We start from the raw sequence: 25253 nt of genomic DNA on the forward strand, positions 1-25253 counted from the left end.
TCCCCCCAACAACCAGCCAAGAGTGTGTGTTGGTTCATTTCTGTGAAATGTGTTTCCCCAGTCACCTGGGCTGGCCTGGGCTGCATTGTATCGGCCAGCAGCTGCACTGCACTCAAACTGACAGCTACATTAAACCTTGGAATTCTGAGGCAATAAAAAGTAAATTAACTCTTATTTTTTTCCTTTCCTGGTGGAGTAAGTGAATGCATGTCTGTAGGGAAGTGAGTGAGCCTTGGTCCTGAGTACATGCTTCTAACCAGCCACTGCTGGTCTGTCCCAAGCTAGGATCTGGTGTTCAGACTCCAGCCAGAGGTCTGCTTTCCTGGTGTGTGGTGTTTCTGTGGGGTTGGGCCACTGGGTCACCCAGCAACTGCTGATCCTTGCTCACTAATCACATTACAGCTGTTTGAGAGGTTCCCTTGCCACCATTCTGCGAGCCATAAATGAACTTGTTGGACGCAGTTGCATATTCTCTGGCTGCTTTGTGTATGCTTGGTAAAGAACGCATCCTAACTGTAGTGGGATTTTGTGGGTTCTGGGACCTTCCCCAAAATATGAGTTGGGACCACAGCAAGCTGAAGGTGAACTTGCCCAGGTTCATAGCACTCTGGAGGGTCTATTTAGAACCCAAGGTTGTTTTGGAGATTGTCTGAAAAACCTTTTGGAGAGTCATTTCCCAAGAGTTTCTAGAAGATTTGACTTTGGGCTCCTTGGCCCAGGCTAACCCTGAGCCCTTAAAACTGAAGGGCTGCTGAGGGGTGAAGCTTGGGAGGCACTCCTACCTGGGATAAGGAGCTAGAGCAGGAAAAAGCTAAGCTTTTCCCCTTCTACTCAGACAGAAAACCTATGTTCACCCACAGAACTGACCTCTCAGCCCAGAGGCCTGGTTGGGGGTAAGCCGAGATGATAATGCCCAGGTTCCAGGAATTACCTCCTCCTTAGCTTTGAGTTCAGGCATCTCACCTAGTTTTTCTAAGTACCTCTTCCTTTTAGCACTAGTTTCCTGACACTCCTTATCCCTCCCTCTGTGGAGAGTCAATGTATGGTTCATGGGTGCTTGGTTAGTGTGTGTGTCCATGGTGCTCAATGGAAGAAGAGGTAACTGATGAAGTGGGCAGTCTCACTGAGATACCAGAACCACTGAAAAATCAGAGTTCACACACAAGACCAGTCTGAATGGATCAGGGCAGAAGTGACCTTTCACTGAAGCATTTTGTATATTCCCTTCGTTCTGGTTAGTCTAGCATGGCCCTTGGGCCCCGCTATATTTCTCAGTTGGGAACTCAGGACACTTCCTGTGTCTTTTGGCACCAGCTGCTATCTTGCAAACCAACACCCGGGTAGAGACTCTCATCCACTTCATTCTTGCAGCAAGTCTTAAGGTTTTGGGACAAGGTGGGTGGTAATGGGCAAAAGGCAGCTGTGGGCAGGGGTCCCTGGTGGTGGCCAGCAGTCTCTGGGAGGAGTCAATTTTGGTTTATCTGAGCCTTAGGGGACAGGGGAGCATGGTAATGAGAACCACATGGTACCACATATTTCTTCGTCTTGGATCCAAGATGGTAGGGGTGGGAGGATGAGAGAGGGATGTGGGGCCTCCCACTGTGGCAGCCATGGGTAATTTTCTGCTGCCTCTCCCTGATGGGCGATGCTGCCCACACCTCCCCACCCCTGATCACGTCCTGAAGCAGTCAGGTCCTTGACCTGCACAGCACCAACCAAAGCCCCTAAGCCAAGAATTCAGCTGGGAGACTTTTCACCTTCTTCCTTCTCACTGTCGTCTTTCCTGTTTATTTTCCAAATTGCTGCTCTGCAGCCGAGCAGTGCCTGTTGGCCAGAGCTCACCAGCGCTGTGGGATTGGACTCAGGCAGTGGGCTCAAGTGGCCAGCAGGGCACTGGGGGAGGAAGTGGGGAGCTGGAAGAGCCTCCCTGTGCGTCTCCCATGGGCAGCACTAACCTCGGAGGCGGCCCTGAGCAGCCCTATCACATCCGGTGCTTGTCTCTGCAGCCGGGACCGGAGGATAAACTATCAGAGCTGTGAGGCAGTGCATCATTCCTCTTATTATTTTCTTCTCTGCAGATGGGGTCGTGGAAAGTTCAGTTCCTTTTAACCCTCAAAGTTCTGTTTATTCTACAGCTGGTAGCCTGAATGCCGTGTTTCCCATTACATCACAAAGGGGCTCAGGCAGATCTCTGCACAGAAACGTGTTGCAACTGTTTATTTTTTTCCATATTTAAACATTTCTGACAGCCAAATTCAGCTGAGCCAAAAGATGGAGCTTTGTGAATGAGTCTGGATGTTGGTGTCTGTGCAGAGAGAAGACTTTAGAAAACTCTTGTCCCTCCGGTGATTCTTCCCAAACATGTTCTTTTTCCTGGGCAAAGCCTGTGAAGCAAGTTACTTCTGCAGTACACGTGTGTTGATTATGTGCCGTTGTGTGATTAATGGGGCTGTGTTCCGCCTGGTTCCCAGGACACTCTTGAAAACAAGATGTTTCATTTCATTGCCTTTTCCTAGTGTAGTGATTACAGTAAATAAACCAGTACAGGCTCCTTCCACCTGGAGCCAGTCAGGGAGTCCCCACACCCCCACTCCACTTTCTCCCCCAGCATCACCTTCAGTGGCATGTCCCTTGAATGCCCTCTTCTCTGCCATCTCCCAAAGGCTCCTAGTCTGCAGGAGAAACAAATTGCTTAAGGCTGAGAGGCCCCTCCCTAGCAGATTTGGCTCATGCGCAGTAACTCCTCTGGGAAGATTCCAGGATGTAGCTCATTCGTAGCTCTCTTTGCTTCTTGCCTCTTGCCACTCCACCTCTTGACCCTAATTGTAAAACTTTTCTTTGCAGCTCACTCCTTTTGAGGCACAACTTAGCATCCATAGGTACAAAAACTGGGACAGTCCCAGGCAAACCAGAATGGTCGGTCACCCTATATCTAACTGTCCACAAATGAGAGAAAGGAGAGGCAGTGGGATGGCCAAGACAGCACTGAGACTGCTTCATCTGCCGAGATGCATGGGAAGCTTTACTGTCCTGGGATGATCTTGGCAGGCCAGGAATGAGATTTTTATTGGGTGGATGGTTGTGTGAGGGGGGTTTAATTCCTTTATTTTTTTTAAGATTTTTTTTTATTTGGGCAGCCCCGGTGGCGCAGCGGTTTAGCGCCGCCTGCAGCCCGGGGTGTGATCCTGGAGATCTGGGATCGAGTCCCACATCAGGCTTCCTGCATGGAGCCTGCTTCTCCCTCTGCCTGTGTCTCTGCCTCTCTCTCGCTCTCTCTGAATAAATAACTAAATAAATCTTTACCAAAAAAAATAATAAAGACTTAAAAAAAGATTTTTATTTATTTATTCATGAGAGACACAGAGAGAGAGAAGCAGAGACATAGGCAGAGAGAGAAGCATGCAGGCTCCATGCAGGGAGCCCGATGTGGGACTCAATCCTGTGACCTCGCGACCAGCGCCCTGAGCCAAAGGCAGACACTCAATTGCTGATCCACCCAGGTGCCCCAAGGGGTGTTTAATTCCAATTTTTTTAAAAGATTATTTATTTATTTATTCAGGAGAGACACAGAGAGAGAGAGAGAGAGGCAGAGACACAGGCAGAGGAAGAAGCAGGCTCCATGCAGGGAGCCTGACGTGGGACTCAATCCCGTGACTCCAGGATCACGCCCCGGGCCGAAGGCAGGCGCTAAACCGCTGAGCCACCCAGGGATCCCCTAATTCCAATATAATTAACATACAATGTTACAGTAGTTTCAGGTATACAGGATAGTGATTCACCAATTCTATACATTACTTAGTGCTCATCATGATAAGCGTACTCTTCATCCCCTTCACCTGTTCGTGTGTTTTTTTTCCTGTTTATATATAGGAAGAGATTTCTAAAGTATTATAAGGGAGAAAAAACCTCACATGACTCTCTTCGTGGTGTGACTGGCCCCTCTGGCTGTATGGGAGGAGGGGAGATTGGCGCTCTGTTGCTGTGTTGTGGCATATACTTGGCTGGGCAGAAGTGGGGGAATTCTGGGAGCTGCCTCAGGCACTGGGTGTCTAGAATGTTTGAGTAAGTGTCTCAGGCACACTGTCTGGAAAGGTGACAGGACCTGCATTAGGCAACTGATTCTCTAAATTCTTTTTCCTCTCTGGTTAGTATTAAAAAAAAAAAAAAAAAACTCCCCCTAATCAATTTCAACTTTGCATAAGATGGACATTCGCCCACCAGATTACTGCCAGGGATGCAATTTTGTACCCTTTTTGGGTAAGATTTTCTGCCAGTTGCCAGCCATAGACAACATTTGCCACCAGTACCTCCCTTCTCACAAGTGCTTAAAATACTTTAACTGGTCCCTCTTTGGAGCTGTTCTTTCTGACCTTATTTCTCACAGGGTTGCTATGGACGTGTGGTCGATGCTGGCTGATTTCTGTAACATACTGACTGCAGTGAATCAGTCTGAGGTGCCACTGTACAAGGACCCGGACGATGACCTCACCCTTCTTATCCTGGAAGAGGATCGGCTTCTCTCGGGTTTTGTCCCCTTACTGGCTGCCCCTCAGGACCCCTGCTACGTGGAGAAAACCTCGGATAAGGTCAGGCCCAGGCCAAACATCCCTCCCCATTCACCCCTCCTCTTAATTCTCCAGACTTTTTTATTCTTGGGAAGTTTTCTCTGCAAACGGAACATGATTAAGTCATTGAGAAGGGTGTTAAGGGAAAATATCGACCTTTTAGCCGCTGACATCCAGCTCTGTGTCCTGAAAAAAAGCCCTCTCGACTTCCTTTGGTGTGTGTGTGTGCTCGCTGGCATGTTGTATATACGATCATTTCCTCACTTGTTTAAATAGTGCAGCTTGTGTTGGCAGTGCTCTCAGTCAGCTCCAAATGGTTTGCATCATGCTTAAAGCACCCTCCTTCCTCCCCCTTCTCCCCCCCCCCCCCCAAGCCACAAAACTCTGCACTAGGAAAACAGCCAGGGCTTTTTCCCTTCTCTAAGGAGGAGAGTGATAAATAGGTGACTAGAGAGAAGCAGACACCATGTGTTAACTTACAAAAAAAGCTTTTAGGAATATGAAGCATTCCCCGCTGCCTGGTTTCTATTTTTCTTCCTCTAAGGACTGTGTTTTAACCTGAACTTTTTCCTGGTCTGTTTATAGAAAACAAAGCTCGTTGCCTGTTGCCCTGGTGGGGACTGTGGAACTCTTCGTCTCTGCTTAACAGTTGGGTCTTTGGCCAGGTGTGGAGAGTAGGGCAGTCTGCTCTGCTTCACATTCCCATGTAGCAGTTGCTAGGCTGGAGAAGTCGTACCCACACACCCCAGGAACAAAATCTCCTGTGCTGATCTGGGGAACCCTGTGTCTGACCTCTCTGCGGAGTTGTTAGCATCACATCCCCTGGGGAAGAGTCCACAACTGGCTTCTTAGGTGGAAGTCTTTTGACCTAGGTGAAGCATATAGAGAGACATGGGTAGATGACTTTTTTGTTTTGTTTTTTAAGACTTATTTATATATTTTAGAGAGCATGTGCAACCTGGGGGAACGGGCAGAGGCAGAGGGAGAGAGAATCCTTAAGCAGACTCTCGCTAAGCATGGAGCTTGACTCGGGGCTCAATCCCACAACCCTGAGTGACCTGAGCCAAAACCAAGAGTCAGACGATAAATCAGCTGAGCCACCTGGGTGCCCCAGGTAGATGTTTTTTTTTTAAATGTCAGACAGTAAAAACTAAATCCCAGCCATAAACTGGAGATATGAGAGAGATAGTATTGAATTAAAAATATTGCTATATTGGGGATCCCTGGGTGGCGCAGCGGTTTGGCGCCTGCCTTTGGCCCAGGGCGCGATCCTGGAGACCCCGGATCGAATCCCACGTCAGGCTCCCGGTGCATGGAGCCTGCTTCTCCCTCTGCCTATGTCTCTGCCTCTCTCTCTCTCTCTCTATCTGACTATCATAAATAAATAAAATTAAAAAAAAAAATTAAAAAAAAAAATATTGCTATATTGAAGATTTAAAATGTTTAAACTTGTTCTTAGTAGAAAAGAGTATATGTTCATTGCAGACAAGTAAAAAAGAAAAAGAAAAAAATTTATCCACAATCCTTTTACCCAGTGGTAACATCACTGTTATTTTTGTTAATCATACTCATATTTAACCTCTAGTATACACTTTTTTAATACAAACTAAGAGTCATTATACAGACTATAATCTGCTTTTTTACTTAATCTTTTAAAATAAATTTTTATATGGAATTTTTTTTTAAGATTTTGCTTATTTATTTATTTGAGAGAACAAGCAGGAGGGGCAGAGGAAGAGGGAGATAGAATCTCAAGCAGATTCCCTTTCATGGTGAGAGCCAACACAGGACTCAATGTCAGGCCCTGAGATCATGACCTGAACCAAAATCAAGAGTTGGACGCTTAGCCAGCTGAGCTACCCAGGCACTCCATATGGAATCATTTTTGATGATGACTTTGTATTCCAAGATTTCTTTAACCAGCCTTTGCTTTGTTGAACCAAGGGACTATTCTCAATTTTTTCACTACTGTAAACAGTAATATAATTCCTTATAGTAGAATTTTTGTACAGATTTCTTTTAGTTAAATATATTGACTTAATAAAAAACTTCCTCTTTGAATGTGTTTAATGACTAATAGGGATATTGGGAATGTGACAACCTCTCTCTCTCTCCCAAGAGGAATACTCATTTAATGCTTTTCCAATGAAAAGTTGGAGTGAAATCCTGCTCTTCTAGTCTCAGAAGAGGATAATAATGAGGAATTATAATATGTGAGGCTGAGGACAACTAACACAGTCACACATTGTGGAAGATGGTCAGTTATAAGAGAAACTGGATAAGCATGGCTTGGGCTGGGGGATCCTCGTACTGTTCTGTACTCCAGGTGAGTTTGACTGTAGAGGGTACTTTTGGGAGTTGGATATTGGCTTATCTGTCTTTTGGTGCAGAACAAGGAAGGAGTCCTAACCAGCTTCAGACTTCCTAACACCTATCTCCTCATCAACTCTTCCAGCAGTAGTGTCAATATATGATGATAAGTGTATGTCATACAGCATATGATACAGTGCAGCATATGATAAGTATATGATGTGGCCAGAAGAATACAGAGCCAGCAGTCCATGCCCTCAGCCTGTAGTAGTAGTTCACAGGCTACCCTGGCACAGACACAGCTGGTGGCAGTTCAAGACTCAGGTAGGTCTCTGCCTCAAGGACTGAAATAGGTATGTCAAACATAACATCTCCAGACCCATGCTCTCCCCTAAACCTGGTTTTTCTTTATTCTTCACATCTTGGTAAATAGTAGCTTTGACTTTTGAGTAGCTTGTATCAAAATTCTTGGGGGTTATTCTTGGCTACTTTTTCTCACACCTCATCTCATTCATCAGCAGTTCATGTCTTCTTTACCTTCAAAATAAATGCAAATACAAACTCTTTTCTACCACCGCACCCTAGATCAGCTCATTGTAATGCCTTCTGACCTGTTTCTCTAGTTCCTCCTTCCTACTCCCGGGTCTGTTTTCAGCATAACAATTGAATGGTCTTTTTAAAATAAAAAATAAATCAATAAGATTATGTCCCTTCTTTGTTCAAAACCTTCTGATGGGGATCCCTGGGTGGCGCGGCGGTTTAGCGCCTGCCTTTGGCCCAGGGCGTGATCCTGGAGACCTGGGATCGAATCCCACGTCGGGCTCTCGGTGCATGGAGCCTGCTTCTCCCTCTGCCTATGTCTCTGCCTCTCTCTCTCTGTGTGTGACTATCATAAATAAATAAAAATTAAAAAAAAAAACAAAAAACCTTCTGATGGCTTCTTCTCTCAGAATAAAAGCCAAAGTTTTATTAATATCCTGCAACCCTCCTGATATGATACCACCTCTACCTGCCCTTAACTCTGACCTCAGCTCCTACTGCTTTCTTCCTATGTGTTACGCTGTAGTCACGTTGGCATCCTTGCTATTCCTCACAAAAGCCAAGCGCTCATGTCTAAGGGTCTTTGCGCTTACTTTCCTCTTAACCTGAAAACGTTGTGTCCCCAAAGAGCTTTGTGGCTCTCTCACTTCCTTCTAAATGTCACCTTGTTAGAGGGGTTTTCCCGGGCTATTCTGTACCTTCCTTTTCTTTTTATTCTGCTTTATTCTCCATTGCAGAGAAAAACAACATCTCTTGAATATCTAGCATGTACTGGTCCCTGGATTAGGTCTCCCGGTAAGCCTGCCAAAAAGATATTAGTATTTTTGTGTTTTGGACAGGGGAGTGTTTGTTTTTATTTTTGTTTTTTGAAAGAGGTGATTGAGGCTCAAGATAAGAGTGAAAAATGATGATAAACTTCTATGGGTCATCTCCATCGCTGACCTAGAGTGTTAGTATGAATGTGTTAGAGGGGATGTCTAGGAACTTTGACCTTATAAAAACCTGAAAAAGATAGGTATTTTGTCCAGCATTTAGTGTTCAGTACTAAGAAATGTAAGGTATCTCAAGGACTTGAGGTAGCAGCAACATGTGCAATTTCATTGCTGGTTCAGATTGGTCACATGTTTGGTCCCACCTTAATGGCCATTCAACAGGTATTTACTGAGCATATCTGTATTCTACAACAAGAGAGATCTAGACTTGTAAGGCAAACATCCTAGTTTAGGAAGTAGTTTGTGGCATGTATAAAGATGTGAGAAGCAACATAAGTTAATTTGAACGTAATTAAGGAGGAACTCTTGAAACTTTGTTGAGCTGTAATAGTCCAATGAAGGCATTGCTTAAGGAGCACTGATTTCACATTAACATATCATTGTATTTTCTAAGCATGTTCTATGAAACTAGTTTTACAGGTTCTTAATTGTCAGGTGAAAGAAAAGGAGTTTCATGATCTGATCATATAAGTAAAGTAATGTTAAGCACAGATTCCTGGGTAGCTCAGTCACTTGGGCATCTGACTCTTGATTTCAGCTCAGGTCATGATCTCAGGGTTGTGAGATGAAGCACTGCATCGTCAGACTCCTTGCTCAGTGGGTAGTCTGCTTCTCTCTCTCTCTCTCTCTCTCTTCCTCTCCCCCTCCCGCTCCCCCTCTCCCCCCCTTCTGCCCCTCCCCGTGCTTGTTTACTTGTGCTTTCTCTCTCTCTCTCTCTCAAAATAAAAAAAAGTCTGTTAAACAGAATCCAACACTTTAAGACTTATTGGAGCTTTTAATATAGTGTACATGAGAATATCCTTTGCAATCTTTCCCAAACCTGCTTCAGCCGTGATCTTTTTTGATTTATTGAACATCTTGTAGGACTAGTATTCAGCTTAAAAAACAAGAAAGTAAAAAAACCTGTCAATGGGATGAGCAAGAGGTAAGAAACAGGTTGCGAGGATCCCTGGGTGGCGCAGCGGTTTAGCGCCTGCCTTTGGCCCAGGGTGCGATCCTGGAGACCCGGAATCGAATCCCACGTCGGGCTCCCAGTGTATGGAGCCTGCTTCTCCCTCTGCCTGTGTCTCTGCCCCTCTCTCTCTCTCTCTGTGTGTGACTATCATAAATAAATTTTAAAAAAATTTAAAAAAAAAAGGAAGAAACAGGTTGCTACTGGAATTATCCAGAAGTAAAATAAAGAGTACAGATGAGGGTAAAAGCAATAGAGTGGAGCTGGTTACATTTTGAGAGAAATATCACAGATATTGAAACCAGTTAGAGCCAACCAGGGTAAAGAAAGTGATCTTAGATTTGTTGTGTGGTTGCCAGAGATCAAAATTCAGAAGACTAAGTAATTTACTTACCCAGAGTCATGTAGCTAGTAAGGAAGTGTAGGATTAGAACCTTTCCTTTTCTGTAGTCCTTTAAAGCCTCTTGTTCTGGGGCTCCTGGCTGGCTCAGTCGGTGTAGCATGCATGCTTTTTCCATCCATCCGTCCGTTCTTTCCTCCTTTCTTCCTTCCTTTCTTCCTGAGAGGGAGTGGGGAGGGGTAGAGGGAGAGAGAGAGAGAAAGAGAGCATCTCAAGCAGACTCCCCAAAGACCATGAAGCCCGATGCAGGGATTCATGCAGGGATCAATCTTATGATGGTGAGATCATGACCTAAGCCGAAATCAAGAGTTGGATGCTTAACCAGCTGAGCCACCCAGGCGCCCCAAGCATGTGACTTTTGATCTCAAGGTCGTGAGTTTGAGCCCCATGTTGGGCATAGGGTTTACTTAAGAAAAATTAATTTAAAAAAATTTAAGCCCCTCATATTCTAATAAATTATTTGATTTCTAGGATTTGCTTCAAAATAATTTGTGGATAGAAGTATAAATGGGGGAAAAAAGGCCAAATATTGGTCATTATTACATCTGAATAATGGGTGGATTGAGTTCATTACAGTATTCTACCTTTGTATATGTGTGAAATTTTCTATAATAACTTGTGGTTAAAAGGAGTAGCGATATAACCATCCCAAAAGGAAGCAAAACAAGTAAAATTCTCTGTCTTTTCTGCTGCATTGTAGTGCATAAATGATTAAAAAAGTAATCAAAATGTAATAATAATAAAGTTAAGCTCTTGCAGTCACTAATCATGTTCCAGGCACTGCGCTAAACTTGTTACATTCATTTTGTCATTGAAACCCCAACCGCTCTTTCCTAAAGCTCTAGTTATTTAATGGTATTAATGCATTTATTTCATGAATAGATGTAAGCAGTGCTTATTTTAGCATCCCCAGGTAGATTAATTTTTGTAGTTTTCTTTGTCTTCCTCCCCATATTGTCTGGCCAAGAACTAAGTGAAGAACTTTTCAACAAGCTAATGCTGGGGCCACTCTTTGGCTTGATTGGGGAATAAATTATTCTAAGTTATATTATAAGGTGAGTGTTTTAAGTTTCATGTCACATCCCATTCATTCTTAAAGTATGTTGTTAAGGTTAAAGGTGGGGCTTAAATTGTCCAGCTTTTGAAACTGCTGGTTTGTCTGCTTATTTATTTGTTAAATGACGTTTTTGGAATGTTGTTTGTTGTATATATAATTACCCCAAAATGTTTTTTTTTTTTAATTTTTATTTATTTATGATAGTCACACACACAGGGCGGGGGGGGGGGCAGAGACACAGGCAGAGGGAGAAGCAGGCTCCATGCACCAGGAGCCCAATGTGGGATTCGATCCTGGGTCTCCAGGATCGCGCCCTGGGCCAAAGGCAGGTGCCAAACCGCTGCGCCACCCAGGGATCCCCCAAAATGTTTTAAATGGAAAATACAGAAAAGCACAAAAAATAAAAATCGCCTGCAAACTACCACCTAAAATTAACCAGTGCTAATAGCTTAGTTTATGTCCTTCCAGTCTTTTCCCTCCATATGCTTTTATGTGTTTACTTATTATTTTCTTTTCATAAAATTAGACCATATGATATATGCTTTGTTCTTGCTTTATGTTTTTTATATACTCATATATATAGAGTATTGTGTATACACACACGTATACATGTGCATGCACATATACACACACATATATATAGTTTTGGGGGAAATATTGCCTTTGTTGTTTGGTGGTCTAGAAAATATTTAAGTGGTACCAGTGACTAATTTATAAAAAAACATACTTGAGCTTCTGTTCTCAAAGTATCAACATCAAGAATAGAAAAAAAGCTTAAACTATTGACTCATATTTAAGATACGGAAATTAGGACTGCTTACAAATATGTATTTTGTTTCTAAATTTGCAATAATTATTTAGAATTGATTTTATATTAAGTGTTCTCAGTGCTCAACATCAGTTCTGTTACTCTATGGCTTTCCCATTGTTATATGTCCTTTGATTCATCTTTTATTCAAATGCGACACTGAGGAATATTTTCATCAAAGATAACATGGATGTCCTTTAAAAATTAAGGTGACTTTATAAAATATAGTGGTAATACACATACTCATGTAAAAGAATCAATTCACAAACATATATATAGTCAAAAACCACCCTCCATGGACAATTGTTAAGGATTTGATATTTACCTTTTTAGACTACTTCTATACTGACTGAAACATATTTATATACATATATACCTACAAAATCAAAATGATAGCGTGGCATGCATTTTTTTCCTTACTTTGCTCTTTTCATTAAAAGATTCATCAAGGACCTTCTTCATGACTGATTTTGAACACTTGCATTTTGAAATTGTTCTTATTTTGCCCTTGCACATAAATGTCAACTTAGCTTAGGTCAACTTTTTTTTCTCCTTAAAGCTATAGGTATTATCCCATTGCACTAATGATGAGGAAGAATTGGAGAAAAGTTTGACTTTTCTTCCTTTGAAGGCAAACTCTTCTTTTAGTCCAAAATGGGTGATTTAACAAGTTTTTATAATCTTGAATTTCAGATTGTATGAGTATTTATTTAGATGTTGGTCTCTGTGCATTATGAGCTTTTTATTTTTTTTAATTTTTTTAAAGATTTTATTTATTTATGCATGAGAGACACACAGAGAGAGAGAGAGCGTGCGCGCACGCGAGAGAGAGGCAGAGACACAGGCAGAGGGAGAAGCGGGCTCCATGCAGGGAGCCCGATGTGGGACTTGATCCCAGGACTCCAGGATCACGCCCTGGGCCAAAAGCAGGCGCTAAACCACTGAGCCACCCAGGGATCCCCCATAATGAGCTTTTTAATAAACAGATCCAGTTTGATCTTTGAACCAGGAAAGTTTTCATCTCTTGTGTCCTTGATTGATAATGTTCTGTTTTTTTCTTCACTCTTTTACATCTCTTTCTCTGTCATCATTTTTTAAAAAGATTTATTTATTCATGAGAGACAGAGAGAGAGAGACAGAGACAGAGACATAAGCAGAAAGAGAAGCAGGCTCCATGCAGTAAGCCCAGTGTGGGGACTCTATCCCTGGACTCCAGGATCATGCCTTGAGCCACAGGCAGATGCTCAACCACTGAGCCACCCAGACGTCCCACTCTGGCATCATTTTAAAAATCTTTTTGCTTTGCCTCCTTTAAAATCTTTTTGCTTTGCCTCTGCATCCTTGGAAAGCTTCTCAAGTTTATCTTCTCTGGAATTGATTGAGATTTTTATAATGCTGATGTTTTACTACTTCTAACTCAATTTTTATGTCTGCTGTTGAATTATATGTTTCATTACGTCACTTCCCTGTATTGTCCTGGAACCTTTATATTTTTGCCCACCTTTATCCAAGTCCCTTTTATCTGTCTTTGTTTTGTCATTTTTCTTTCATCATACTTCACAATGTCTGATTTTTACAATTCTGTGTAAGAATATCTTCTTCTTCATTTGACTCCCCCCCCCCCCATATGTTTTGTTTCTCTATCTCTTTGTGTGCTATGTTCTCCCTTTTTTATGTTGCACATCCTTTTCAAAGGCCCCAACTTGGATTTCTACAATCTGATTTTGGCCATTTCTATTTCTTTGAACAAAAAAAACATTTCCTCAGGTCTGATATTTACTCCAAAATAGATTATGTAGATTCTCAAGAGATTCTTTCTTTGTCTACAAATACTATTTAGAATCTCCTTCTCAAGTCTACAGCTGGTTGATATAAGTTTTTATTACCAAGTTACCACCCTGAAGAGAGTGGGGAGGAGGCCAGGTGCTATGCAATTTTATTTTTATTTATTTTATTTTATTTATTTATTCATGAGAGACACAGAGAGAGAGAGAGAGAGGCAGAGACACAGACAGAGGGAGCAGCAGGCTCCACGCAGAGAACCCAACATGGGACTCGATCCCAGGTCTCCAGAATCACGCCCTGGGCTGAAGGCAGCGCTAAACCACTGAGCCACCTGGGCTGCCTGCAATTTTAATAAATGAATTTATTTTCTACATTTGCTGTTCTGTATATAGTGGAGCTACTACACCAGAGCTAGTTTCCTGCGTCTGATCTGTGTTTCACATAAGCGATATGGCAATTTCTGACCTCCTCACTGGAGCTGTGGCCTACCATATCAAGAAGAAATTCTACTCCCTGGCCACTTCACATTTATTTATTTAAAGATTTATTTATTTTTTTATTTTTTTAAGAGAGAACACAAGTGGGAGGGCAGAGGGAGAGAAAATCCCCAGCAGACTCAGTACTCAGCACTGAGCGTAGAGCTGGACGTGGGGCTCAGTTGCAGGACCCTAAGATCATGACCTAAGCTGAAACCAAGAGTCGGATACTTAACCAACTGTGCCATCCAGGCGCCCCTGGCCACTTCCCATTTAGTATGGTAGTTTACCCTTTGGCCTGTCTGAAAGGTTGATTATAAGTGCTACTGATTTGTAGCAGTGAAAAAGCTTCCAACTGGTGTTCTGCATCTGCCCTATGTCCTCACACTTTGTGGTAGACAGAATAATGGCCCCTTAAAGATGAGCTACCTCTTAATTCCTGAATGTGTTGAATGTTAACCTTACAAGCCGAAGGTACCTTTGCAGATGTAGTTAAATAAGGATCTTGGGATGGGAAGATGATCCTAAATTGTCCAGGTATGATTAATGTAATCACAGGGATCCTTATTAGAATGCAGGAGTATTAAGAGTCAGAAAAAGGAGATGTGATGTTAGAACTAGAGGTCCCAGAGAGAAAAATTTGGAGATAGTATGCTGCTGGCCTTAAAGATGAGATGTGGTGGCCTCTAGATGCCAGAAAAGACAAGGAAGGAAGCATATTCTCCCACAGAGCCTCCAAGAACACTGTCAACACCTTGTCAATTGACAAAACTGACAACACCCTGTGAACACCTTGATTTTAGGTTTTCTGACCTTTAGAACTGTAAGGTAATAAATCGTATTGTTTTAAGCCATTAAATTGTTGCTATAGCAGCAATAGGTAACTAATACAACCCTTTCAAACTGAAGAATTTTTCTAAGCTCTTCATTGCTTACTTCTCTTGTTGCTTTTTCTTTTTTAACATTTTTTATTATGAAATGTACATATTGAAATGCATTAAACAAAATTGCCACAAAATGAGGAACTATATAACCACCAAGCAGGTAAAAAAATAGAACAATGCAAGGGTAATAATTACCAGTTCCATTCAGTTTATGTTGGAGTTCCTAGCCAGTACAGTGAGACAAGAAAAAGAAAGTATTTAAAACATGATTGGAGGGGCACCTGGGTGGCTCAGTTGGTTAGGCGTTTGCCTATGGCTCAGGTCATGATCCCAGAGTCCCGGGATCGAACCCTACATCAGGCTCCCTGCTCAGCAAAGAGTCTGTTTGCTCCTCTCCCTCTGCCCCTCTCTTGGCTCGTGTGCACACGTCCACAAACACACATGCACTCTCTCTAAAAAAAAAATTAAAATCTTAGAAAAATGGTTGAAAAGGGGAAAAAATAAACCTAATGCTATCTTTATTGGCAAATAATGTGAAACATACTTGGAAAATCTGAAAGAAAGTAAAAAGTAACAGTGAATTTAACAAAGTTGCTTGGTATAAAGTCAGTATACAAAAATCAATTCCTTATCTACATACTAACATCAAACCAAATGAAATTTTTCTAAAAATTGACTTCTTAAAAAAATAAGTCATAAGTGGATTTCTTAGGAATACAACTGTCAGTTGGCTCTTAATGACCTGTTTCCACTTGTCCTCTATCCACCTAGCAGTAATTCTTTATGATTTACGGCAGGTAAGATGGCATTTTCCCATTTAAGAGCTATTGACTGCTGTGTATTAGGCACTATTCTAGATACCAAATTCATGGCAGTGAACACAGTAGACAGGGATCACAGGGATATTGGATAGTTGGGATATCAGAAAGTTAGAATTATTTAACTCAGAGGTCTGTGCTTTTTAAGTTTTGTTGTTGTTTACAAAAATATTTATTTGTATTATAAAATAGATATTTATTTTAGAAATACTAGGAAAAATCAAAATCTTGATAATCAAAATTATCAATAAGGAAAGTAAAGATTTTGTGATCCTTCTATCCTGGTTGGGTAGATAGGCAGACATTTGTGAAATTTTTTGCTTTTTAACAGAATCAGATTATATATACTGTTTTGTAATGTACTCTGTTCACTTAGCAATAAATATATCCTGCATGTATTTCCATGTTCACCTATAACATGAATTTTAATCGATGCAGTATATTAACTTGGGTGGACATACCATAATATTTGCGAAGTCTTCAACTTTTAGACATTTTAGAAAGTTACTGACTTTTCAGCTTTATAAATGATGACCCCTTGGGCAGAAATCTTTACAAACCTCTTTTGTTGACTTTTGAAGTGCAATTAGTAGGTCAAAGAGGGTATGTATATTTTTAAGACTTTTGATAGATAATGCTAAATTGTCCTCCAAAGAAAGATAAGCCATTTAAACTGCAGTATATGAGGGTATTTGTTTTCTAGCATCCTCACCAATACTGAATGGTTCAGTTTTTTCTAACTTTGCTAGAGATGGGCAAAAAACAATATTTTATTGTTTTTATTTTCATTCTTTGATTACCAGTAGAGTTGATTTAATTACTAAAACTTTTATGCTTGTTGGTTATATATATTGGTATTACATTTCTCATAAACTGCCTTGTGTTCTTTGTCCATTTTACTATTAGAATGCTCATCCATTTTTTTCATAATGACGTGATAGCTATTTATGAATAACTTTTGAACTTTATTTGGTTGCCTTTATACAAGAGGTGTTTCGTATTTAATGAGATGATAGCTTTTGGAAACTTGGGAGGGGTGCAACATTCTTTGTTTTAGGTAATAGGAACATGGATGTTCCTTTGTCACCATGCTAGATAAGATCTTTTGTTTTCACCCTTTGAATCCGTTTCTTCTCCTTAAATTTTCCTATCAGTCCATAGATACCTAAAGGAAAACCATGTCCAGCCAGATATTTAGAAATGAACTGTGAACTGTATCTATTTCCTTTTCTGTTTTGCCTATTTAGTGGAAGAAGCTCTTGATGGGGGTATAAACTTAGTAAAAGTTATGCAGTGTTTTGAGAAGCCCTCTGGTTTCTATCTAGCAAATGCTATAAAATTTTTTTTCCCCTTCTCATTTGAAGTGTATTAAATGCTTTGATGACTCATTTCATCAATGGCCTTTTGGTGTTGACCATATGTGTTATGTACATCTCTCTGCCTACCTCATTGTTGCCCTCTCTCACTTTTTTTATGCTCTTAGCTTATTACTAATTGTTTATAAATTTATAGAATTACTGATTACTATTTCCATTTACTCCAATACTTTCACATTTATCAGTTACTGCCTGATTTATAAACCCAATTCCCCAAATGGACCTCTGTTATCTTTATGCTCATGCTATGGATAGGTCAATGGCTAGGTGTTCTTTTTGTTCTAGGATAGTAATTCTCATACTTTAGCATTCATCAGAATCACCTGGTGGGCTTGTTAAAACAGTTGCTGGGCCCAACCCCAGTGGTTTCTGATTATTCGAGAGGGAAAGAGATTTTAATTCTAACAAGTTCCCCGGTGATGTTGATGATTTGAATTCCACACTTTGAGAAGAACTGGTTTTAGGAATTTGATGGCTGCCAGGGTTGTAGTCATCAGGCAAAGATTTTAGCCCAGATAAAAATAATAAAATTATCTGGTAAAATAGTCTTCTTCCTCATTCTATCTTTAACTTTAGAATGTAGGGCGTATTACCTAAGAGTTCATATACTCTGCCTCCATGTTTGCCAGACAGCTTTCTGAGCTCTTCAGAAAGCTGTATTCAGAATGCTATAAATATGTTTTTCCTGAGCATATGTGAAAAGTCACATGTCTTGATCTCTTTTACCAGGAAGGCCCTGAGCAAAATATCTGACTTTTAATGAGTGTTTATCTTGTACTAGGTACTGTTTTAATGCTTTACATTATCTCATTTGAATGTCACAAAAGACCTGGTGGGAATTTGACTTTATGAAAGAACTTGTCCAGGATGACAGGTAATAATGAAGGAATCAAATCCAAGCAATCTAAGTTTAGAGCATACACTCTTAATTTGAATATAAATACAGTAGTAGAGTGGTTGAACAAACATTTTTGGTATACCTCTAGTTCTCTTCTTTGACAGTCTTTTTATTTTCACCAGGAGCTTGATTTCTCACCAGGAGCTTAGGAATTCTTGACCTGATTTAGAGAGATTATATGATCTCCCATAAGCGTTCTTGAGAATGAACAAAGAAATAAAAGTTCATATGAGGAGACTGGATGCTTAGATTGAATTTACCTGATTCTTTCTGAGTTAGGTGTTCTTCAAATCTTGGAATGCCCCGCAGTCCAAAGATACCTGAGTATTTAGAATATGAGTTTTTGGAGAACGAACTTATTTTTGGGAAGCCCTTGAGGGTGCTCTAAGAGGGACTGAACTTACGCACAGGATGATATACATCATTCTGGAAGTGTGTCCAAGGGCAAAAAAAATCTTAAGAGTAGTGATGGTGCAACTTATAAGGACCAAAAAATCAGAAAAATGCCTTGGGCTCCAAACTTTACAGGCAGAATTGCTTGGAGGTGAACAGGCACTTATGGAGTTGGTTGATGGGGGTAACTGATGCATAAAAACCTGAAGGTCAGTGATGAATGTTTGCCTGTCTATCAACGGACATACATACAAATCATCTTTGGCTCAAGACTAAATAAACAGGGCAGCCCTGGTGGCTCAGCGATTTAGCGCCGCCTTCAGCTTGGGGTGTGAGCCTGGGGACCGGGGATTGAGTCCCACATTGGGCTCCCTGTGCATGGAGCCTGCTTCTCCCTCTGCCTGTGTCTCTGCCTCTCTCTCTCTCTGTCTGTCATGAATAAATAAATAAAATCTTTTTTAAAAAAGACTAAATAAACATGAGCCATAATAAAAGACAAAGTTGAAATGGGCAAGAGGAAACAGTATGATACCTAAGGAGAGGACTTAACTATTGATACAAACGTCTGCCTCCCTACTTCCTGTCCCACCCTTTCTTTTCTTTTCTAAGTTTATTTTTTTTATTTTTTTATTTACGATAGTCAGAGAGAGAGAGAGAGAGAGAGGCAGAGACATAGGCAGAGGGAGAAGCAGGCTCCATGCACCGGGAGCCCGACGTGGGATTCGATCCCGGGTCTCCAGGATCGCGCCCTGAGCCAAAGGCAGGCGCTAAACCGCTGCGCCACCCAGGGATCCCCCTTTATTTTCTTTAATGTAATTCTCACATATGTAAAAGAATATTAAAAAAAAAAAAAGAAATCATGTTTTTACTTAAAATTTTAGATATCTGAAAAAAGTAATCTTTATTAATGTTAATACCTTTACTTTTATTAATCAACTTGTTGGGGATCCCTGGGTGGCGCAGCGGTTTGGCGCCTGCCTTTGGCCCAGGGCGCGATCCTGGAGACCCAGGATCGAATCCCACGTCGGGCTCCCGGTGCATGGAGCCTGCTTCTCCCTCTGCCTGTGTCTCTGCCTCTCTCTCTCTCTGTGTGACTATCAAAAAATAAATAAATAAATAAATAAATAAATAAATAAATAAATAAATAAATAAAATCAACTTGTTGGTATATAATTTACATACAGTAAAATCATACATTTGGGTGTACTGATCATATATAATATATATGATATATTATATAATAATATATAATAACCACCCAATCAAGATACAGAATTTACCATCCCCCAAAATATTCCTAAGTGCCCCTTTGCAGTTAATCTCCCCATTCCCTCTCCCTATCCTAGGCAACCTCTGATCCAGTTTTTTAAAGATTTTATTTAAGAGAGAGCACATGCACCAGTGGAGTGGGGTGGGGGTGGGGGCGGTGCAGAGAGAGAGGGAGAAGTAGACTCCCTGCTGACAAGGGAGTCCGACTTAGAGCTCAGCCCCAGAATCATGACCTGAGTCAAAAGCAGATGCTTAAGTGACTAAGCCACCTAGGTGCCCCTAATTATTATTGTAGATTAGTATTGCCTATTTTAGAATTTTATTTATTTATTTTTTTTATTTTAGAATTTTATATAAGTGAAATCATACAGTGTGTACTTTTATGTCTTGTTCATTTACTCAGCATGATATGTGTGAGACTGATGCATGTTGTGTTTTTCCAGTGGTTCATTCCCTTTATTGATGAATAGTAGTCCATTTTATGGATATATCACAGTCTGTTTATCCATTCACTTTGGGTTTGGACATTTGGTATTTTTCATCAACTTTGGGATATATTTGGCTGTTATGAATAAAAATGCTGTGAACATTAATGTATAAGTCTTTTGTGGATATATATTTCATTTCTCTGGGGTAAATAGCTGGAAATAGAATTGCTCAGTCATATAAGTATATTACTACTTTATAGAAACTACCAAACTGTTTTCCAGTGCGAGTTCACCATGTTATATTCCCACTAGCAGTGCTTGAGAATTCTAGTTGTTTCACATCCTTGCCAACATTTGCTAATCTTTAGGATTTTAGCCATTCTAGTAAAGTGTGATATGGTCTCATTTTAGTTTTATTGGCATTTGCATAATTAATGAGGAGTATCTTTTCTTGTGTTTATTAGCAATTTATAGATCCTCATTTGAGAACTGTCCAGATCTGTGGCCCATTTTTAAAATTTGGGATATTGATGTTTTCTCATAGAGTTGTAAAAATTCTTCATATATTCTGGACACAAATCCTTGTCAGATATGTGTCCTGTGAATATTTTTTCACAGTGGATGACTAGCTTTTTAAATTTTTTTAAAGACGGAATCTTGAAACGCAGATGTTTTAAATTTTGATGAAATTTGTTTTTTTATTTTTCCTTTATGATTAGTTTTTAAATTTTTCCATTATGATTTTCTGTTTTAAGAAATCTTTGTTTTTGTATTCTTAACTATACCCTTAAATTTTTTTTTCCTAGTTGTTGTTCTAGGGCTAACAATTTGCATCCTTACCTTTTCAGAATATATTTTAAGGTAACTATTGTACCTTTTTACACTTCACACCTATGCTTCCTGTTTTCTGCTTCATACTTTACAAACGTAATCATCTTAAAATAATATAATTCCATTTACCCATTCCCTCTTGTTTAGTGCATTTGTCTTCTCTTTGGCTTTTCATATAGTATAAACCTTACCATTATTATTATTATTATTTCTCTGGGGTAAATAGCTGGAAATAGAATTGCTCAGTCATATAAGTATATTCCTACTTTAAAGAAACTACCAAACTTAAATACTTGTCTTTTAAGTAAATTGCAAACAAAAAGAAATATAGACTTTAATATTTATCTACTTACGCTTTTTGTGTTTTTCCTTCTTTTCAGTAGATCTAAGTTTCCAGATGATAATCATTTCTCTTGAGCCCGAAGGACATAGCAGGTGGTTCATCACAAATTCTTTGGCTTTTGTGTATCTGAAAATGCCTCTTTCTCCCCCACTCACCCCTTTTATTTTTGGTTTTAATGGATATTTTTAAAAACTGGATATAGAATTCTGGATTGAAGGGTTTTTTTTCTTTCGGCATCTTGAAAATGTGGTTCTCTTATTACCTGGCACCCAGTGTTTTCTCGAGAAATCAGCATTCATATGCCTCTCTGTAAAATGTATCTTTTGGGGTGAGTCTGCTTTGAGTATTTTCTTTTTATCTTTGACTTTTCAGAAGTTTGGGATGTGCATAGGTATAGTTCTTTTTACATTAATCCTGCTTAATGTTCACTGACCCTTTTGGATCTGTAAGTTGGTATTTTTCATCAAATTTGGGATATCTTCCAGACATTATTTTTTTTTCCTACCCTACTTACCCTCTGGAATTACAATTATGTATATGTTAGACATTTTTAAGTAGTCTCACACATATGTTAGTCTCTGTTTATCTTTAGTGTTTTATCTCTCTAGCCTTCAGATTACTTAGTTTCTATTTTTTTCTTAAATATTTTTTTAAGATTTTATTTATTCATGAGAGACACAGAGACAGAAAGAGAGAGACACAGGCAGAGGGAAAAGCAGGCTCCCTATGGGGAGATGGATGTGGGACCCGATCCTAGGACTCTGGGATCACGACCTAAACCAAAGGCAGATACTTAGCCTCTGAGCCATCCAAGTGCCCCAAATATTTATTTATTTTAGAGAGGGAGAGAGAGAGAGAGAACACACAAGTTGCAGGAGGGACAGGAAAGGGAGAGAATTCCATGCAGACTTCCCACTGAGCATGGAGCCATCACAGGGCTCAATCCCATGACCCATGAGATCACTACCTGAGTGGAAACCAAGAGTGAGACATTCAACTGACTGAGCCACCCAGGTGCCCTCAGATTACTTAGTTTCTGTTAATCTGTCTTGATGTTCATGGGCTCTTTCTTTGCCATTTTCAATATAATGTTTCACCAACGAACTTTTTATTTCACTCGTTTGCTTTTCAGTTTAAGAATTTCTACTTGGCAGGGAGGGCGCCTGGGTGGCTCAGTTAGTTGAGCCCGGGACTCTTGGTTTTAGCTCCAGTTGTGATCTCAATATTGTGGGATTGAGCCTCAAGTAGGGCTCCATGCTCAGCACAGTCTGCTTGAGATTCTCTCCCTCTCCCTCCCCCCATGCCTCTTCTTGCGCACACTCTCTCCTGCTCTCTCTAAAATAAATAAATATCTTTAAAATAATATCTCTATAAAATAAGATCTTTTAAAAAATAATTTTTACTTAATTCTGTTTTATAATTTCCTTTTCTCTGCTGTTATCCCTATTTGTTTACTCATTAAGGTCACATTTATGAACATCTTTCTTATTAATATTTTGGATATATTTATAATAGCTGCCTTTAAAGTCTTTGCCTGCAAGTCCCAACATGTGGGCCATCACATTTGATTTCTATTGAATGTAGATTGCATTTTCCTGTTTCTTTGTGTCTGGTGATTTTTGCTTAGTCACTAAACATTGGATAATTTGTTAGAGAGATTCTGGATCTTGTTACCTTCCTCTGGAGAGTACCTTTGTGGTGTTTGTTTTTAACGGGCAGTTAAATTACTGCTTTATCATCTTGAACTTCTGTAGGCTTGGTTTTTACATAATATTAGGGCAGCTATGAAGGAACCTAGGATGTTTCCCAAGCCGCAGTAACTTGTTAGCCTCCAAGCCCTGTCTCCCCTGCAGACTTTGTTTTAGGCTGCGTTTTAGGATCTATGAATGTATATATTTTTTTAAAGATTTTATGTATTTATTTGAAAGAGAGAACACAGAAGCAGGGAGAAGGGCAGTGGGAGGGGGAGAAGCAGGCTACCCACTGAGCAGGGAGCCCAAGGCAGGACTCAATCCTGGGATATTGACCAGAGCCAAAGGCAGACTTAACCTGCTGGGCCTTACGAAGGCAGATTTAGATTAGCTCTCCTTAGGGTGTGGCTCCACTGGACTCTCAGATGGTTGCCAAGGAGTATTAACAAGATGTTAAAACCTCTTCACTCTGGCAGTGTTGGAACTCCCAACTCCCCCATCCTAAAGCAGTGCTTTTCCTGCACCGCTGTGGGATCGCTTTCTGTTCCACTCACCACCCTGCAGCAGCTGCTTTCTGATCAGCCTCTGGTGGTCTTAGTTGCATATGTACAGTCCAGCCTTTATCCCCTTATTCAGTGAAGATTCTCACATGTACTTCATGTCCTCTCTTTGTACAGCTTCTTCCTGTCCTCTTCCTTACTTGCTGATTCCATCTCCTTCAGCTACCTCAAATTCTGCCTCTGCCTCTTCAGCTCAAATGGACCACCATAATTTCCTTGGGATTCAGCTTTCTGTGTCGTGGTTAGAAAATTATCCCCAAGCAGAGGACTGAGTGATCATGGGTTCATTTTATGAATTTCTCTTTTCTCAGAGAGAAAGTCCTTTTTTCCTCTCATGAAAGGGGAACAGACTTTAATCATAAAAAATATTTCTAGTGTTTTTCCCCAGTTGTATTGAAAAATAATTGACATACATCATTGTATGTGTTTAAGGTGTACAAAATGATGGTTTGACTTTCATATATTTCTTTTTACTTTCATATATTTTTAAATGATTGCCACAGGGAGTTTAGCTGACTCATCCATCATCTCATACAGATGCAATAAAAAGCAAAAAAAAATTTCTCCTTCTGATGTATCATACAGCAGTGTTAACTGTAGTCATTGTGTCATACATTACATCCCTAGTACTTGTCTTGTAATGGGAGCACCTTTTGACGACCTTCCTCTGGTTTGCCTTCTCCCTATCCCTACCTCTGGTAACCACAATCTGAACTCTTTCTCAATGAGTTTGGTGTTTTAGGGATCACAGTCTTGCACTGCCTGTTGTCCACTGCCTACAAACAGTTGCCTCAGATATTTTAAACCTGTTTATGGTGGGAAGATTAGTTCAGTACCACCTACTCCATCATGTTGAGAAACAGAAGGTAAACTGTTTTTGTCAATTATAGAAGTAATCCATGCTCCCTGAAATAATATTAAAATCATATAGAACTATAGAATAAAAGAGTACAGCCCCTCCTTCCAAAGATGATTGCAAATAACAGTCTGGTAACCATTCTTACAGACATACATAATGTAATTATAATATAATACAGAATATTATATTATAATACAGAATATTATATTATTATACAGAATATTATTATAATATAATACAGAATATTAGCTTTTCTAATAAAAATGCATGTTGTATATACATTACTCTTTTTTTTGTTGTTTAATATATATACCTTGCAGCTATTCCTGAATTGGTATGTATAAATCTACACTAGTCTTTTTCAAGTTGTATCGTACTCCATTTTATAGATAAAATTTATGCATCTTTTTTTTTTACTGAAGAATTGACATGCAGTGTTCTCTTAGTTTCAGGTGTACATCATAATGATTTTATATTTTTATACATTGTGAAATCTCCATAATTAATGTAGTTCATCTGTCACCATACAAAATTCCTACAATATTATTGCCTATATTCCCTATGCTGTACTTTCCATCCCTGTGACTTATTTATTTTATGACTGGAAGTTTACCTCTTAATCTCCTTTACCTGTTTCAACCACTCCCTCCCAACCACTCACCACTCTAGTAACCAACAGTTTGTTTCCTATATCTCTGAGTGTGTTTCTGTTTTGTTGTTCATTTGTTTTTGATTTTTTTTTTAGATTCCACATATAAGTCAAATCATACAGTAATTTGTCTTTCTCTGACTCATTTCGCTATGGCAAGGTTTCATTACACATGGCTGGATAATAATCCATTGTATACTTATATCACATCTTCTTTTCCATTTATCTGTTGATGGACACTTAGGCTGCTTCCATGTTTTAGCTGTTGTAAATAATGCTGCAGTGAACATTGGGATGCTTTTATCTCTTCAAACTGGTGTTTTCATTTTTTTCAGATAAACACCCAGGAGTGGAATTGCTGGATTGTAT

The 25253-nt window shown here is 39.9% G+C and overlaps 1 protein-coding gene and 1 long non-coding RNA gene across 9 annotated transcripts in view; one reads left to right on the forward strand and one right to left on the reverse strand.

The window, feature by feature from the left end:
• Nucleotides 1-25253, forward strand: part of SMG6 (SMG6 nonsense mediated mRNA decay factor) — a 243179-nt gene that overhangs the window by 116161 nt on the left and 101765 nt on the right. For 7 of the 8 annotated variants that reach the window (XR_012008521.1, XR_012008522.1, XR_012008523.1 and 4 more), the window contains exon 13: nucleotides 4385-4586. Coding sequence is in view for 5 of the 8 variants with exons in the window: in XM_072779018.1 (XP_072635119.1) it covers nucleotides 4385-4586 (202 nt within the window). In the remaining 3 variants the exon portion in view is untranslated. Of the gene's footprint in view, nucleotides 1-4384; nucleotides 4587-5150; nucleotides 6631-25253 lie in introns of those variants that run through there. The other variant, XM_072779022.1, reaches the window with a different exon arrangement.
• Nucleotides 2207-2783, reverse strand: LOC140606126 (uncharacterized). Its single transcript, XR_012008538.1, has 2 exons — nucleotides 2615-2783; nucleotides 2207-2477 (listed from the first exon to the last, which is right to left on the reverse strand). It is a non-coding gene; the product is annotated as an uncharacterized lncRNA (long non-coding RNA).

The sequence above is a fragment of the Canis lupus genome, chromosome 16, assembly GCF_048164855.1.
Source record: "Canis lupus baileyi chromosome 16, mCanLup2.hap1, whole genome shotgun sequence".
NCBI classification, from domain to species: domain Eukaryota; kingdom Metazoa; phylum Chordata; class Mammalia; order Carnivora; family Canidae; genus Canis; species Canis lupus.